General features: G+C 47.5%; 2 protein-coding genes across 5 annotated transcripts in view; both read left to right on the top strand.

The window, feature by feature from the left end:
• RAB40B (RAB40B, member RAS oncogene family) overlaps window positions 1–17367 on the top strand; it is a 133311-nt gene that overhangs the window by 20967 nt on the left and 94977 nt on the right. The gene's annotated exons all lie outside the window — the stretch shown is intronic.
• On the top strand, window positions 601–13709 carry WDR45B (WD repeat domain 45B). Of its 4 annotated transcripts, none has more exons than XM_065735181.1 (10): window positions 601–799; window positions 4845–4919; window positions 7291–7392; window positions 7965–8052; window positions 8633–8727; window positions 9783–9973; window positions 11129–11214; window positions 12044–12145; window positions 12679–12800; window positions 13088–13709. In XM_065735181.1, exons 1-10 carry the CDS (start codon window positions 733–735, stop codon window positions 13192–13194), a joined length of 1035 nt encoding a protein of 344 aa, XP_065591253.1. In that variant the 5' UTR covers window positions 601–732; the 3' UTR covers window positions 13195–13709. The 4 variants fall into 4 exon arrangements, with proteins under 4 accessions (XP_065591253.1, XP_065591254.1, XP_065591252.1 ...); XM_065735180.1 differs by lacking the exon at window positions 601–799 and adding an exon at window positions 1416–1553; XM_065735183.1 differs by lacking the exon at window positions 601–799 and adding an exon at window positions 2984–3739.

A 17367-nucleotide genomic window follows, 5' to 3' on the forward strand; every position in this document is an offset into this window, starting at 1 on the left:
GAGCAGTGGGAGTCCTTTGAGGTGATGCTGTGATTTGACTCGTTTCTTCTAGGCATCTTCACAAAGGGGAGATGATACCATCAAGTTAGCTGTCTTTCACGTTCCCCCTGGATCACAGCTGCTGTGGGAGTGGGGGAAATTAAAAGCTATGTCAGGACCTGGACTGACAAATGCAGCGCTACTTGAAAAGAAAAGCGTCACCAATGTGCTGTCTCATACTGAAAGACCAAATAGCAAAACAGTGCAGCGGAAGGAATTCCTGCTGGCTTCCTCCGCACTGCAGCTCGCGCAGTGACGAGCCGGCTCCATCTGCCGGGCTGAGCTGAGCCCGCTGCTGCTGGGATAACGCTGCTACAGAAACGCGCAGCGCGCAGCTCCGTGACGTTCCGGGGAGCAACGGCAGCGTTTCATTAGTGGTTGCGTGCAGAGCCCCATGCACAGTGCCGTCCTGTTTTGAGCGAGTCACTTCTAAGGCTCGGCCCCTCCGCTCCAGGCAAGGCACGGCGACGGAGGCGCGCACCGCCCGGGGGCGGGGCACTGCTCGCTCTCTCGGCGCTCCCGCCCCGCCCGGTGGATGCTCTCGGTGCTCGCGTTGCGGCCTGGCGGGGTCGGAAGTCGCCGCCGTTGTGTCCGCCGCGGTTGGGTTCGGTTCGGGCTCCCGCGGCGGGGCTGAGGCGGGCGGGCGCCGCCATGGTTTAAAGGCCCGCGGGAGGAAGCGAGCGGGCGGCAGCCATGAACCTGCTCCCGGCCAACCCGCACGGCAACGGGCTGCTGTACGCCGGCTTCAACCAGGACCACGGTGAGGCGGCGGGGCCGGGCCGCGCCGTGCGGGGCGCGGAGCGCTCGGGGCCGTGAGCTGACGAAGCGGTTTGGGCGGCCGTGTGTGGAGAGACGAGCGAGTCCCCCTCCTTTCAGCCCCGAGGAAGGCTGTGCTGCTTCAGAGAGCTGGCTCTGTGCAGCGGGGCGGGAGGGAAGCATCGCTGTGCTCCTCGGGGCGGCCCTCCCCGTCCCGCCGCCCTCTGAGCCGCGCTCAGTGCCGTTCCGCTGCCGGCGCTCCCCAGCGCTGCCCGCGCCGTCACTGCGTCCCACGGGGCCGAACACGGCGTGCTGCGGGCTTCGGAGCCCGCCTCGCGCGTTATTTGCCCGCCGTGAGAAGAGGGAGAAGCGAATGGGGTCCGTGTGCCTCCTTTCGCAATGTGGAAATAGCGCCGGCCCTGTGAGTAGGCGTCCTTTTGTGGAAGAAGGAGTGGAAAGCCGTCGTTTTGTAACATCCTTCGGGCTTGCCACGCCGTGCTCTTGCCCAAGGCAGCCCTGCCACTCGTGCTGCTGCGTGCGGTGCTCCGTGTACCTGTTGCTGCCAGGCTGCTCGGTACCTCCGACCTAGCATCTCTGCTGAGCTGTTTCCAGCGGGCACCGAGCTGTTAACGGAGGGAGCTGCCAGGTGGTTATGTGCAAGCAGTGCTGTGGGCTTGGAAGTCATGGAGCCGTGGTTGTCCAGCAGCTGGGTTTCTGCTTGTTTTCATCTTGTGTTTGCAGCAGAGGGGGAAGAGGAGGTGAGGTCGGATATGCTTCATTTCCGATCTGCAGGGGTCTGTAACAGAGCTGTAATGCCTCATAGCTGACCTGTGGTGGGGTTGGGTCACCAGGAGAGCAGCACAAGAAGATGAGGTTCTGTTCTCCCACAAAACGCTTTTGGAGCAGCACGTAACACTTCTGCTTTGTTGTAAGGGATCTGTTAAATTTAGTAGCAGTAAACACCAGTTTGGCTTTTTTTCTTTTTTAACGAAGTATTAAATCCAAAGTATGTTTAGGAACTTGTCTTTGGAGTCTGCACACTGTGAGCTGGGCACTTTGTCCCAAACAGTACTGACATCCTACTGGGCAACAACCAATTTATACCTGGAGCAAAGACCACGTTTGGTTTTCATTTGCAGGTTCCCAGAGCTCTTCCTGCTTAGGAATGACAGCTTTTGGACCGTAGGTAGCATGTAAGCTCTGTATTCACTTAGAGCCTCAGAGTGCTTTAAAAAATGATCACTCTTTGGTTGCTCAAAGAGCCAGTATGAGGAAAAGCTCACTTCTTCCATGTTGCTTCTGCCAAAAATAGAAACGTGAGTCACTTGAGTTCTGAAGCTCAGTAGTGTGGGTGTCTGCATATATTGCCACAATAACCTAATTTCTCACTAATTGGAGACTAGCCAACCCCACAGTGTCTGGGGGATGGGAGGAATGACCTCATGCATCTCTCCCAGTCTTAACTTCTGTGATGGACAAGTGATAAAACTGGCATCCGCTGCTTTCCTGTGCTGGCCTTCCCTGGCTCTGTTTTGAGCAATACTTCGTCTTAATGCTGCTCAACTTTGCCACTTTTTTTATTTTTAACTTTAGAAACAAACAGTGTGGCCGTAGTGCAGGGTGTTCTGTCTCTTAAAACAGAGTGCTCTTTGGATCTTTGTTTTTATAATGCTTCCAGAGGAACATTAAAGCACCTTATGGAAATGAGAAGATGAAACACTGTAATGAATTAACATACCAGAAGATATACATGTCCGTTTCTTCTGTCACTGGTTTAATCTGGAGCTGGTTTGAGGGCAGGGGTGTGGACTTGTTTTGGTGTTGAAGCACTTATCCATTTGATCTCAGTGTACTGTAATGCTTAGTTAGAGGACCCAGAGTGGGATGTGAGTAGGATTCTGTGCTCTCTCTTATGGCTTCAGACAAAATTTTCTCTTGCAAAGAGCAGCGATCTGCTCCTGCCAGGCTCCTCAGGCTTCACTGTAGCAATTTCTGGGTAATTTTGCCTGTGTTCCCCCTTCAGCTTCTGGCACTTTCTTGGTCAGTTGTGAAAGTAACTCTTTCCTTTTCCTTGTCTTTAAAAGAGCAAACAAAACCCACCCTGGTGCCTCAGGACTACTTCCTTAAAGCAGGAGGAAGCACAGCTGTGGGCTGGGGCTATAATCCCCTGGAGGTTTACCTGGGATTCCAATGAGAATTTTTACAAGCATCTGAACTGCCTTCTGTCAGTGGCTCTGTGACAGCATGCCTGTCCCTTCTCAAGAATGAGGTGTGATAGTTAGGCTTCCCTTGGCAGCAGGACTACTGCAGCAGTCCCCACCTCCTGTTCTGGCAGCCCCTCTCTGTCCACGTGCTCGGTTGCAAGCCATGGCTGTGTATCTGAGCTGTCAGACTTGTGATCCCACTAGCAAATGCTGTGATCAGATTGGAAATGCTGGGCTCCAAAACTGCTTCTGTACCCTGGGATCAGTTGTGTAGCAGTAATCTGTGTCTTTTTCCCTTGGTCTCAGAGATTGCCATGACAAAGAACTTTGTGTGCCAATAGTGATCAACTGTATATAAAATACCAACATTTATCCCCTTCCCTCAGTTCTGATGCACTGTCTCCAGCTAAAAATGGAGCCACTGCCAAGAAATAAAAGCAGCCCACGTCTTGTTCACAAGGTTAACCCTGCAGAAAAGCTGCAGCAGTGTGACAGGAAATGGTGTGTCTGCGTTGTATTGAACTAGGAATGCTCTTGGTTTGGGTTTGTAAGAAGCTGCTGTATTAATGTGAGGAAAACCCAGCACGCTTCTGGTGCAGAGCAGGTTTACCATCCCTCCTCTTCTTCTCTCTTGGAAATAAAATACTTGGCTTTAAGGCTGTCACTAGAAAAAATGATTGTATGAATACACCTCCAGCTGCAAGAAACAGGCTCGTTCTCATCCTGTACAGTACTGTGTAGTGAAATACATTTCCATTGCGATTTGCTTTCTGGCAATCCCAGCAGAGTAGATTGGAAGAGGCATGGGCTTATTAGTGCTGTGGTCTCTACAAAGGGCACCGCTGTGCAGCACCAGCAGAGCAAACTGAAGAGTGGTGCACGGAGAAGGGGCTAAAACTTCATTTAAAAGCTTCTGCTTCATGTGTCAGTGTGTCAGAACCCTGAGGATGCTTCTAAGCTTACAGCTTACATCAGCAGGCTTGTACGGTCTGCGAAGCAGTGCCTTGCTGAGTCCTGACAGGAATGAAACTCTGCTCCAGTGCCCTTAAGACTTTACCCAGATTTTTGATAGGGCTTTTGTAAGTTGTGTAGCAGCTATTGTTCTGTCAGCCAGTCCCTGGTGACACTTGCTACTTCTTAATGACTTTTAATTGCTCCAGCTTCACACTGGCATTTACTTTCATTTGTAACTGTGTGCATCCTTAGCAGGTAAGGCAGGATACTGCTGGCTTGATGGACTCCACCAAAAAGCACATCTGTGCTTCTGTACGTGTGTACTAAAACATTGCTTTTCCACAGGCTCCTTTTTGATCATTCTCTGGATTAGATTCATGCCTGTGGGCATCTGTCACTAGTAGGCTCTCATTCAGGTATTCTTTAGGAACTACATTGGGTGAACTCTCTTCTGTAGAAACATGAACAACAGGTTGCTATTCTCATGTATTGTGTCCTCAGAGTAAATCCTGACCTAGTAAGAAATGGGAGGGGGTTGCTTAATTGTGGCCGTTGGACCACAAAAGTGAAAACGTTTCTGTCCCTCTAGTACTGTGGCAAAGGATACCAGTGGGTGTGAATTGCTCTCCTTTCCTTCTGTTGTTTCCTCACCTGTCTGAAAAGAATGCTAAGAATGTGCCACTTGCAGCAGAGGCCAGCACAGAGCACAGCTTCTCTAAGTGCTTTCTGCTTGCAGACACTAGCAAAGCTGGCCGGTGCTCTTCAGCTTACATTTAACAACGTTTAATTACTGAGTGGTGCTCTCCTAACCCTCTGGCGCTACTTTAAATGTTCAGCGTTATCTCCCAGTTACTGTACATGTGTATATGTATAATGTGCTTTTTACTGCAGGATGCTTTGCATGTGGAATGGAAAATGGATTCCGAGTTTATAATGCAGATCCACTCAAAGAAAAAGAGAAACAAGGTAAAATGCTTAATTATTATACCTTGCTAGCTTTGTGTACCTTGCTAGCCTCATGCATATATTTTTTTCTGAAAGGATTCTTGCTTTTACATCCCTAGAAGGCTTAGGACAAAGCCTTATGAAAGAAATCCCTGCTGGTGTCAGAGGGACTGTCACTTACAGCACTGCCTTGTCAGGTGGTCGTTTAGGTGCTGCTAATTGGCATAAAGCTGGCTGCTGGTTAAGTTATCTGACCTTGCAGCAGTTGAACTGCAGGAGATGAGTTGTCTGGCTGCTCACGAGTGGGAGAAGAGTTGCTTGCTGCAGCACTGTCGTGTGCCATCATGGGAAGTTGTGCTGTCCCTGTGCTGTAGTCAGGATGATTTAGCACAACAGTAAAACAACCGCCGTGTTACTGGAGATGTGAACATGGAGCTGCTTGTACTTGTGTGCAGTACTGCTTGCAAGAGCACTGTGAATCCGGACCTCTAATACTCATAGCTATATGTTCTCTTTATGCTTAAAAAAAATCTGTGAGTGTCTCAAAGCAGTAAATGTACCACTGTGCCTTCACAGGAAGGTTTTGATGTTAACAGATAACAAGGTTTTATCATCAGGCATTCACAAGTGAGTCACAGTGAGGGAAAATGAAATCCTGATTCTGACCTTACGTACAGAAGGAAAGCTGATACAGTGAACACATTTCCCTATGCTGTCACTGTGGTGATGGATTAGAGCACAGATCTGTAAGAGGAAGAATTATTTTAGATAGCCCTGCAATTCCTATGAAACCAGGCATGCTTTCTGGTGCTGTAAGAGATTTCAATCACTGTTCATGTGGCCAAAGCTGACAGATAATTTTCTATTCTTAATGGTAAACTTTTCTACAAATATCATGTATTTGATCTGTCATCTGTGGTGGTTTGCTACAGAATCAGAAGTCACTTTTAAATCATGCTGAGGTAGTTGTCAAAACTCTCCCTGTTGAGAGCTCTGAATGTATTTCCAGGGTTCTAGAAAACTGTTGTGAAAGGTTTTCTATCCTCAGTGTTGTGTGGTTGAGTCCTGACATAAACTCCCCATGCAGCTGTATGGTAGTGCCTCTTCATGTCTAACTAAACCTCCTTTAATCCTATCATTTGTGTACACGTCTAAATCTTTCCACTGCAGTACTTCCACCTTCATCTTCTGATGCTTTTGCCATTCTTTCCCATGCCTGTTTCCAGCAGCAGTTCTCAGTTGATTACTTGTGAGGTTTCTGCTTTCTCTGTAGCTTTGGAAAAGCTAACTAGCTCCATCCGTCTTTCTTACTGGAACGTGTCCGTGTGCAGAGGTATTGGGCAGTCTGTTAAAGAAGAGGTTTGGGTTTTGAGTTGGATCATCTGAAGGCCACAGTTGTGGTCTCTCTTCCTGGCAGTTGAATGCCAGACTTCACTCTAAGCTACGTGAACAAAACCAAGACCCAACTCAGATGGCATCAAATGGCATATCCTCTGCTTGCTACTTGATTCTTCCACAAGCATGGAATCTTATTCTACTTCCTCTCCAGTTAAGGTTATAGGAGGAAGAAAATGAAAGCCAAGTTGTATTCCTAGCACTAAATAAGGTACTGTCTGTACCAGCTGCTCTGTTTTCAGTACATTCCTGCATCGTGTCCAGCTTGAGTGGAGGCTCTGTGCAGGTGGGCCACTCTTCTCAGGTGTCCCAGCAGCTGTGGACAGAAGTAAAGATTCTGCTTCAGTTACATATGTGTACATTTTTTCTTCTTTCCTCAAATCCACCAAGACTATAAAGACAAGTCCCCTTGCAAATAAAGAAGTTCATGACCTCGTTGGTCATAATGTTTGGTATTCTTAAAATCCACACTGTTGGTGTAAGAGAACAACACAGCACGCAGATTGAAATTGTGTGTGTAAGGGAAATTAGTTGGGGAAAGAATTTGAATTAACCAGTCATTCTTTCTAAGTGTATTTACAAAATTTCTGTGTAATAGGAACGATCCAGCTGCCATGACATTGCTTCATCTGCTCTCATGCAGCATGTTTCTGTAGAATTTTAAAATCGATTGATTTTTTTTTTCTGTATATGAAATGAGGGCTGTCCCAGCTGACAAGAGCAGTAGTGATCTGAGCTGTGAAGAACCAAGCACATTTACGGTGACTGCTGGTCCTAAAGAGAACAGACAAACCCTTTTCAGTCGTGCAGTGTTGCCTCAGCTCGGTGGCTCTGATTTCTTTGGTGTGGTTTTTATATGAGGGTAAGAAGATAGCATTGTTTGTGGATGCCTGAGCAGTGTGGTAGATAACTTGAACTCTCCCTGTAACTTTGGTAAGAATAAAAAGACATTTTAACAGATTCTGGCGCTTCTAAATGCAATACATTTGTCTTCCAGAATTTCTAGAAGGTGGTGTTGGCCATGTGGAAATGTTATTTCGCTGCAACTATTTAGCACTAGTGGGTGGAGGGAAGAAGCCGAAGTACCCACCCAACAAAGGTACGGTCTTGAGGCTCAAGGAATTGTGTGTAAACTTTTGTCTTGCTGAGCTCTGAGAAACCACCCAGGGAACTCTCAGCCTTGAGCTGGGCCCTGCTATCCTGCAGGTGGGAAGGGAAGGGCTGTTGCAGCAGGTCTCAGTATTTGTTAGCAAGCAGTATCTGCAGTCTCTCAGATCTGATTTGTTGCAGTGACAGAGTCTGTGCTTGGTTAGCTTTGCAAAGGCTCAGCAACTCTGGGGGTAAATGGGCCTGGGTTGGCAGGGTAACTTTGCCTTGTTGGGAGGACAGTCGATGAAATAGAGACAGACCTCCAAAAAGTTGTCCTTAGTAAAAGACACTTTTATTATCAGCTTTTGCATTTCGAGTTTTCCAGCTCCTGAGTGCAGGAGCCCCATAGCACAGGAGAATGGGTTGGTGGGTTGGTGTTAGGCACATTGCCAACCTGTGACTGCTTCGCTGCTGAAGGGACCTCTTGGTCTTCTCAGAAACTGAAAGTTGTTCTAACAGGGACACTGTGCATCTTCAGATATGCTTTGGTGTACTAACACCATCTTCTCTGCACTGTTCCAGTGATGATCTGGGATGACTTGAAGAAGAAGACTGTCATTGAGATAGAATTTTCTACGGAAGTCAAAGCAGTTAAGCTGCGAAGAGATAGGTAGGTGCAACACTTGTTCCAGATGGTTGGCCTTACAGATCACATGCACTGCTCTAACTCATTTCCAGCTATTCACAGAAATAAAAAAGTTTTGCTGTAACACTTAGCTGTCATTGCTGATGTTCTTTATTCAGAACTGGATTTTGGGGCAGGCATGTAGGTTAACAGCTGGAGTGTATTGAAACCTGACAAAAAGCCTGTAGGACTTGTGGCCTTCTTGCAAAGGGCTGTGTTCTCATATGGCTGCTGACTGGTTTCTGTAGGTATGGTATATGAGGGGAAATCCATTGAATCTCTGAAGCCAGAGCATTTGTTAGCAGCTGGAGTCGTGTGTATGTGTGTGTGGATGGATTGTTCTCACAGCTTCAGATAGAAGTGCTTTGCAGACTCAGCTGTGCAGGGCTTATTTATTTATTGATTGATTTATTTATTAGCTTTTTATTTTTAGGACTGGGAGTCTCTAGAGTAGGAACAAATAATACAGTTGTTCAACCTGTTGAAAGCCTCTGCAGATCTGAGTTAATACGTATGTCTCTCTTCTACCCCCCACCAAGTCACAAGAGCTTCTTGTGTCTTTCAGAATTGTGGTAGTCTTGGACTCCATGATTAAAGTTTTCACATTCACACACAATCCCCATCAGCTGCACGTCTTCGAAACCTGCTACAACCCTAAAGGTCAGTGGTATGTGTGGGCTGGGGAATGGAAGCAGTTTTATTTTGTTACTGTGATGCTATTTATCTGTAGATGTCTGATTTCGTTTCACTTTGTAAATCATTTAACAGTTTACGTGCAGCAGTGTAGCCGTGCCCTTTGAAGGTGTTCTGTGCCTATAAAATGGCTGTTGTACTGTAGCCACGCTTGGCACTGAAAAGCTTTCTTGTACTGCTGTGATGGTACTGGTTTGATTTCTCTGGGTGCTGTATGCTTTCTTATGTAAAGAATCTGTGAATGTAATGCATTTTATGCTGAAATTATCAGCAAGAAGATATTCAAGGGAATAATTCTTTTTTTCTAATGAAGTTAGAACTGTCTAGAGACGTGTTCTCTGTAGCATCAGAAAGGGACTAATCAGCAAGGGGTGACTTTGGCCTCTTGAAATGAGCTGAATTGTAAATAGCAGCCAGTGGCCCAGGCAGGCTGAGCTGCAGGGGTGGCAGCTCTGGCACAGGTGGGTAGGGCTCAGGTTTGGCTTAAGGAGTAGGTTAGTTGCAGTGTCTTATCAAGAAATGGAGCTGCTTTCTGGAAGAAGAACCTCAAGAATGGAGACATGAGCACATTCCCAGGTCAGCTGCATGCTTATGATGAGCTGTGTTAAGTGCTGGACTAAAACTGGAAAAGTAAATGCTGGCTGAGTGAAAATTTAAACTAAAATGTCACCTGCTGCAAACTCCTTCCTTTCTTGAGCTGCTAAGGAGACTTCTATTTATTTTAAAATGGCTTTGCTCTAACAGCCCGACGGGGTGGATCTCTGAAAAGGTGTTGGGTAGCAAATAGATTACTTTGAAAGTAATAATGGGAGTGAGTTAAAATTACACTGTCCTCCTTCTTTATGCTGTGCACTTAGGGATGGATCGTGTTTTGGGATACTGAAAAGCCATTACAACGAGTTTCTGATTGACCATGTGTGCTTGTGTGTTCTCAAATTACTGATGTTTTAGAAACTTGTTTGAAAAATGTATTAGTTATGGAAGGTACAAAGTTGTTTTCCTTTTTTTTTTTTTTTTTGCAGGTCTCTGTGTCCTTTGCCCAAATAGTAATAATTCCCTCCTTGCATTTCCTGGAACACACACTGGGCACGTGCAGATTGTGGATCTGGCCAACACGGAAAAGCCTCCTGTGGACATACCAGCTCATGAAGGTGTGCTGAGCTGTATAGCTTTAAACCTGCAGGGAACAAGAATTGCAACAGCATCAGAAAAAGTAAGAATGATGACCACGTACCTCTGACTTTTACTGTTCATTCTGGTGTAGTAACTCTTCCAAAATAGGAAATTGTGTCCTTTCGTAGGAAAGAAGTACAGAAGCACAGAAGTAACTAACTGCTCAGTTTGTCTTTGAAATATGCATTCTCAGTTTCTCTTTACTTCTCCTTCAGGATACCCAAACAGCAATGCAAATGCTGTGCTCGAGGTAGAATTCATATTCCAGCTAACTGTAGCTCTGACCCTTCAGTGGAATTTGTATGAGCTTTGGCCCAAGCAGTTCATCGGTTCCTGTTTTCTTCAGTAAATACTGTTTAGTGGGTTTTCTTCGTTTGCTTTCTCTTTTCTTTTTTTCTTTTGGTTGGTTGGTATGTTTTTTTAGACCTTTGTTAGGTTCTATTCAAGTTTTCTTTCCTCACTGGCTTTAAAGTTACGCTTGCCACTGGGGCTGTCATACTGGAGGACTTCAGTTTTCCTCACATGCATGTTGCAGGCGTTTCATAGTGTGTAAAAATACAGCAGTAAAAAGGTTCTTGGAGTACTGACTGCACTTTGTGTGGTCTTGAGTTTCATAGGGCTAAAGAATTCACTGTCAAAACCCTGACATTCCTGCATAGTACGGATCACTTTGGGACTGATGCAGACATGTAGAGGGAATGCACAGCGTCCCCTTATGGGCGTCAGTGGAGTCTGCTAGTGAGCTTCATCTCCCCAGGGAGGGCTCCCAGGTGTCCCAGTGAATGTGAGGCAGATGGGCAGGGGGCAGGTTGAGTGCTTGCTACCTTCTTTCCCTCAACTAAAACAAGTTTCTCAAGGATGATCTTAAATTAATTCAACCAGTGTTTGGAATAGGTTCTGCTGCACAACCATAGCTCAAAGCAGCTTGAAAAAAAGCAGCCATAGTCTCTCTTAACTAGGCATAGCTACTGGAATTCTTCTGAACAGAGCTTTTCAAGCTGCAATCTCCACTGCTAAAAAGAGTAATGAGCTACTGGATGATGCTAAGAGACTATTTTTGTGGTTTTCAATTTTTTCTTTTTTTTGTTTTTTGATGGAGAATAAGCTCTAGCAGCATTTTCAGATAGTTTGTTTCAGGCAAACAGCCATATTGAACATACTGTATGTCCTAATATAATGCTTGATTCTTCTCAAGGGGACCCTCATAAGAATATTTGATACTTCATCAGGGCATTTAATCCAGGAGCTACGCAGAGGATCACAGGCAGCCAATATATACTGGTATGCTTAATAGCTTCTGCTTTGTCTTCTTGGGGGATGGTGTGATGCCTGGGAAATGGCAGCCAGGGCTCTTTGAAAAAGCAAAAGAGAGTTGCACTGCCATGGGCACAAAGCAAAGTTCAGGGCTGCACTGGGTTCTGACTGCACTGTGCTGCTTCCTCTGCTCAGTATGGGTGAGGAGCAGCAGTAGCAGCAGAACTGTGCTGAGGTACACTTTGGTAGATCCACTCCTGCATGGAATAGGCTGTAGCTGGGTGGGGATTTCACACAGGAATTTTGGGAAGGCAGCAATCCTGTTGAATGCTTCCTAGAGAGACCAGGAGGGTGAGTACCTGGGTTGAGCATAGTGTGTGTCATAACACATTGCTACCCTATGTACAAGAGCCTGAGGCAGAAGTTTGATTCTTAGTCCACCACCTGAAACGCTCTCCTGGGAGGGGGGGTAAGATTGCTTTCTTCTACTTAGCCTCAGCCTCTGGGTGTAGGAATGTTTCACCTTGTATTTGGATTTTACCTGATTAGAACAGCAGCCATACATTTTCTTTCAGTACAAGTGGCAGAACAGATCACACCAGTTGTGCCCATCCCAGGGCAGTCTGCTGCTTGGCTGTTTCTGATAAACCATGTCCTCCATGTTCTGACGTGTACTTAACTCCTGAAGGGGGGTTAATTTCAGTCAGCAGAGCTGTGCTGAACTGAAGGAGGCATTAACACCTCCCCAGGCAGGGTGACAGCTGTTCCAGACAACTGCAGAAGTGGGGTTGTACACACAGGAAATGGGGGGAGAATGTTTCAATGGCAATACTGCAGCTGTCCTCATTCCCTACAGCATTAACTTCAATCAGGATGCTTCCTTAATCTGCGTGTCCAGTGACCATGGCACAGTACATATTTTTGCTGCAGAAGACCCCAAAAGAAATAAGCAGTCAAGGTGGGTTTTAAGCCGTTGTGAGGCCTGCATGGAGGGAGAGGTTATCCTTGAAATAAAGCACTGGGCCTGTCAGGTAACAGCTCCCTAAAGCAACAGCAGCAACTGATACGTACACCTCTTGAGCTGATAGTAGTGATCTGTTGTTCTGCTTGAATGAAGTTGCAAATTTAGGACTGTTTAGCAACTGCCATGTTTCTGCTGCCCTTCATGGAGCTGTAGAGTTCTTCCAGTAGGAGGGTGAGGTTTTTCTGGTGACTGAGGAGTTTATCCCTAGCATGAACTTACACAGAGGAATCCCTACTAAAATCAGTCCTCTCGGCAGTCCTTTAAAACAGTGGAAAACCAGAAAGGCATTTGTATGGTCAGCCTTCCTTCCCTGGGAGCAGAACTGTGTACGTGCTGCCTGGTGCTTAGCTGAAGGAAACAGAAAGGCAGTCAGTAACAGGAGGAGCCCTGAGACTTGTTCAGACATGCTAGCAGTTCTAAATCTTCTCTAGTCAACACCTAAGTTACCCGTTTCTTCTTTCTTTCAGTTTGGCCTCTGCCACCTTTCTCCCTAAGTACTTCAGTTCCAAGTGGAGTTTCTCCAAGTTTCAGGTTCCCTCGGGCTCTCCGTGCATTTGTGCCTTTGGAACAGAGCCAAATGCTGTCTTAGGTAAGTGCCAGGGGCTCCTCCAGGTTCTGTCTGGAGAAGCACGTTTTGAGCCATGCTCGCTTTGAGCTGAAGGAGTGTTCAGATGACACACAACATGGGATGCTGCCCGTGTCAGCTGTGAGCAGGTGCAGCCCCCTGCAGGGTGTCAGGGCTGGCAGACACCACGCGGGGACCAATTCATCTCAGGCTCTTCACATTCCTGCAGAACACCTCTGTCAGTTTAAACGAGGTAAGGGAACAGCTCTTCTCAAACAGCTGAACTGAAAATGCCTTTGTTTTTGTTTCAGCAATATGTGCAGATGGCAGCTACTACAAGTTCTTATTCAACCAAAAAGGGGAATGCTCAAGGGACGTCTATGCTCAGTTTCTAGAAATGACTGATGACAAGCTCTGACTGAATTGAGGGAGTGCACAGGTCAGAGTTCTGCCTTGGCTATTCTGCATCTTTGGGAGGACAGTATATGAATGTCCAATGCTGATCAAGAAGTTTAGCAGACCTCAGTGAGAAGCCTGGCCCACCGTGATCAGAACAAGCTCTGAGGAAGGGGACTACTTTTGTTTATTCTCATTTCTGCAAGCTTTCATCATTAAAATCTCTTTGGGTTACTGTCATCAACTCAAGTTTTCAAATCGTGGCTTTCAACAAGCTTGTGCCTATTGGGTTTCTCTTTAAACTGTGAAATGACTTTAGTTAAACACGAGTGCCTGCCACACTGAAAGATCTGCAGGGGGCTGTGCAAGTGTCAGGACTAGCATTAGTAAAAGGGATGTGAAAGCAGATTTTAGGCAGTGCTGGAAGTGGGGGCAGTACTTCCACTCGTACTGAAATACAACTCCACCAGCCAGGCTAGAACAGGAGTTTGGCCTTTCCCCTCTCCCTGAACACATCTTAGCATGTCAGAGGAGAGGACTGTGCAGCCAGGGAAGCCATGGGGCCATGCTCATCGGCTGGGGGTAGTCCTGTGGCTGCAGCCTGCTGCTCATGTGCACCCACAGTGGTTCAGTTGATCAGTCAGCACTAATGGTTGAAAGGTGCCAAACTGTACATAGTAGCTGAGGGCACGTTTAGGCTTTTGCTCACCCAACTAACCTCTCCTCAGTGTGTGGAGCAAGCACCCAGGACACGGGCACTCCTGCAGCTGTAGGTGCAGTTCCTGCTGTAAGTGAACAGCCATTCCAGGTCTGAAAAGAAGAACCACCACCCATGGTCCCGGTGTCACAACGACCGCTCAGAACCCTCTGTTCTTCAGCTGGAAGATGAGTGCAACACAGGAGCCAGGTGGCACAAAGCAGGCTGCTCTGCACTGGCTTTAAACGTGCAAACTCTTTTTCTTTGAGATGTTGTGTATTGCATTACGTTTACCTAAGGGGGGGGAGGTTACACTCAAATCAACTGCACATCTTTCCCCAAGTCGTTGTGCAGCAGTTACTATTTACTGCTGAGTTAAGGCACGAGACACTAAACTAGGAACTGAAATAGACACAAGCTCTGGGCACTAAATGTCTGGGAGAGGGAAGTCTTGCTCTTCCGAAATTGAAGTTCACAGATGCTCCAAATCTGACATCCCAGTTCACGTTGAGATTGTTTAGGTGCAAACTCTAAATCTAACAAGTTTCTGTAGTGCCATGTAACGTACTGAGGACTTCTGCGCAGATTTCGATGTCGAGGCTGCATGTTGCTTTTATGTGTATTTAATCACAAATCGTTTTGCACACTTATTTGTAATATGTTATTTCTTTTAAATAAAAGTGACTAATTTTGCTGTAATCACGAGCACAGCCCAAGCTGCTCCTGCCACGTGCTTCAGGGGGAAGTCATCTGAGGGAGCAGAGGAGGATGGAGTGATTTGTGCTGCCTGGGGCCTGTGAGCAAAGGCCATGGAGCACACAGACTGCAGCCTCCCTGGAGCTACCAGAAACTGTTCTCTAAGAGTGATCCTTCCTGCTGCAACTGTGATCCAGTCAGCTGCACTCAGAGCAGGGAAACATTTCAACTGAAACTCGGAGCTCTGAAGGTTTTGCACCTCATCGTCCAGTACTGAAGCACCATCTCCCTGCCCTTCCATGAAACCAACCTGCAGCAGTGACCAGAGAGACCACGAGCAGATTGCCTGGACAATTAAAGCTCTTCCAAACATGTGAAACATTCCCTGTTGTGCTGTGATGCCACTCGCACCCGAACGCTGACGTCCTGCTGGGATCCTGAGCACGTGGCTGAGGACGCCGTGCCATGCCACAGTGCAGAGCCGTGGGGTACACAGGCGGCTTCACAGCGACTGAAATCAAGGTGAAAACCAGTGCTCCCTGCAGGGTGCCCAGCCCACGCGTCACCGCATTACTTCCGTGAGTACAGCACGACGTACGTAATTTTTACCAAAAACGACTGCAGTAAGAGCAACACCTATCAGCATTCCTCTGCAGTGCTCCAGGAACGACACCTCTCCACCCTGGATTTATTTATGGCACTGCACAGCTGGTCGTGCTGACACTCAGCAGTGCTCCCCCACATCCCAGCACGGTGCTCCTGGGCTGGCAGGACGTGGAGGAGCGCAGCAGAGCACAGGAAGCAAACAGCTGCCCCATGAGTGAGGGAAACCACCCCAAGTCTGTTCTATGTGACAGAAGAGGATTACATGTTTTGAAATGATAGATGTTAGCTGAAGGTGACTCTTACTGTCCAGAGATGCAATAGCATCTATTCCTGTCAGCTCAGCTGCCTCGAGGCTGCGGGACACAACGTGCCCAGCGGGAGCTGTGAGGGAAGCGCGGCCGTGGTTGGCAGCTGGGAGGAAGGTGCACGTTTTGTACTGCAGGTCTGAGGTTACCACTATTGCTGAGAAGCAGTGTATTTCTGCCAGGAATAGGAATGTGAGGAACCAGAGCGTTAGTTTCTGTTCGTTGTTATGTACACATAACCCAACACCCTCTCCCCAGTTTTCTTGTCTCTCCTTACTGCCCGTGTCCCAAGTCCCAGTCCTGAAAGGAAAATGACATTAACCATTGCAGTGAATTCAGAGGTCATTCCAAGCATTTGGCAGCAGAAGCCACAGAGTTTTCCTTCAGAGCCTTCAGACATCCACACTGAAGCAGAAATCAGCAGAGCCGGGCTCGAGGCTGTGCGTGTAGGGCCGAAGGACTGAAACACAAAGGCAGCAGAGTAAGGGGTCCTTCAGGAGTCTGCTTCTACCACCACGTGAGTGACTGCTGCCTCCTCACGGCGCCATTTCCATGCCTCGGTTTTACCACCGCTTCTTTCTTTCTTCTCCTCAGACCGCATTAATTTAAACGAGGCAACGACTCCACTCTCATCTGCAGGACATCCTGTGGGGATCACACAACCGCCCATTCTTTTTCTGAAAGGAATAAGTTACGCCCTTTCAGCTTCAAATACCCCAGGCCCCGCACCACTGCGCTGTGACCCAACCTCCACTTCTGCCCAGCATTTCCAAGGCTCTCAGGAAGGCGTCACCATGAGGACCACAGCCAGCACTCACTCATCTAGTTGGACTTATGGCCGTGTGCACCGAATCACCAAAGTCCAACCCCAAAGCGACTGCTGCTCCTGGGCTACGTACCCAACATCAGCCTCAAACGTAGCACAGAGTAAAACAGGGAAAGGAAGGGGAAAACAGACACGAAAGTCAGGCTTGGATATTCACTGAGGGAGAAAACTCCACAAAGATGAGAAGAACCCGATGGGTAAAGCAACCCCTGCACTCACCAACTTCAGATGCTCTCTTTACCAATTCATTTTGTGTCAGACTTTAAAGCAAAACAGAATTGTTTCAGGAAGCTGAGCAGCCCTCAGCCATCGTAAAGGAAGGCCTCGTTCTTTCTGTGCCATACAATTGCAGATCCGCAGTCGGGACATTAAACGACGGAGTTAAGACAGCACTCAATAATGTGGAAATGCTGTTTTATGTATCTCACAGCTACGACATGGACACTATAAACCACGAGCCACGTTGTGATTCCCAACATCTCTAACTCACCTTTGGGAAATGGGATCAGTTACAACACACATCCTCACACGGACGGTCACCTGAAGTTCCGCTCGCACAGCTCGGTACTTACTGCCCAGGGTGTGCAGGATCCTTCCCCACCCCACGTGGTGCTGCCTGCAAACCAGGGCCACAGCACACACAGCTGCACCACAAGCAGAGCGGGGAAAGGCCACGAGCTGCGCCACGCAACCACCGCACAGTGCAGACAAACATCTGTCACCGGAATTAAACGCACGCGTGGGGCTTCTGTGTATTGGAATCCCAACTTGGTATTAAAAAGGGAGGAAAGCAACTGGACACGGTGAGAATGGATCAGATTCAGGAATCTTTTACACCTAGTGGCAAACCCAACGACAGGCAATGAAAATCGGGCAGCTCTGAAGAAAATTAAGTCGGGTTAAATCTGTTTGCTTTGTTAAAGCTGTCCTTAAATTCTGGCTGGAACACTGTACGGCGTTTGCACACACTCAGCCATTTTCCACACAAGCTTCCACAGGGACACCGAGCTGCTGCCAGGAAGGAGCACGGGAGGAAAGCACTCCGTGCACTGCACAACTGAAAGT

Source organism: Cyrtonyx montezumae, unplaced genomic scaffold (genome assembly GCF_038088225.1).
Source record: "Cyrtonyx montezumae isolate F1298 unplaced genomic scaffold, pur_monq_1.0 scaffold_19, whole genome shotgun sequence".
In the NCBI taxonomy this organism is placed as follows: Eukaryota; Metazoa; Chordata; class Aves; order Galliformes; family Odontophoridae; genus Cyrtonyx; species Cyrtonyx montezumae.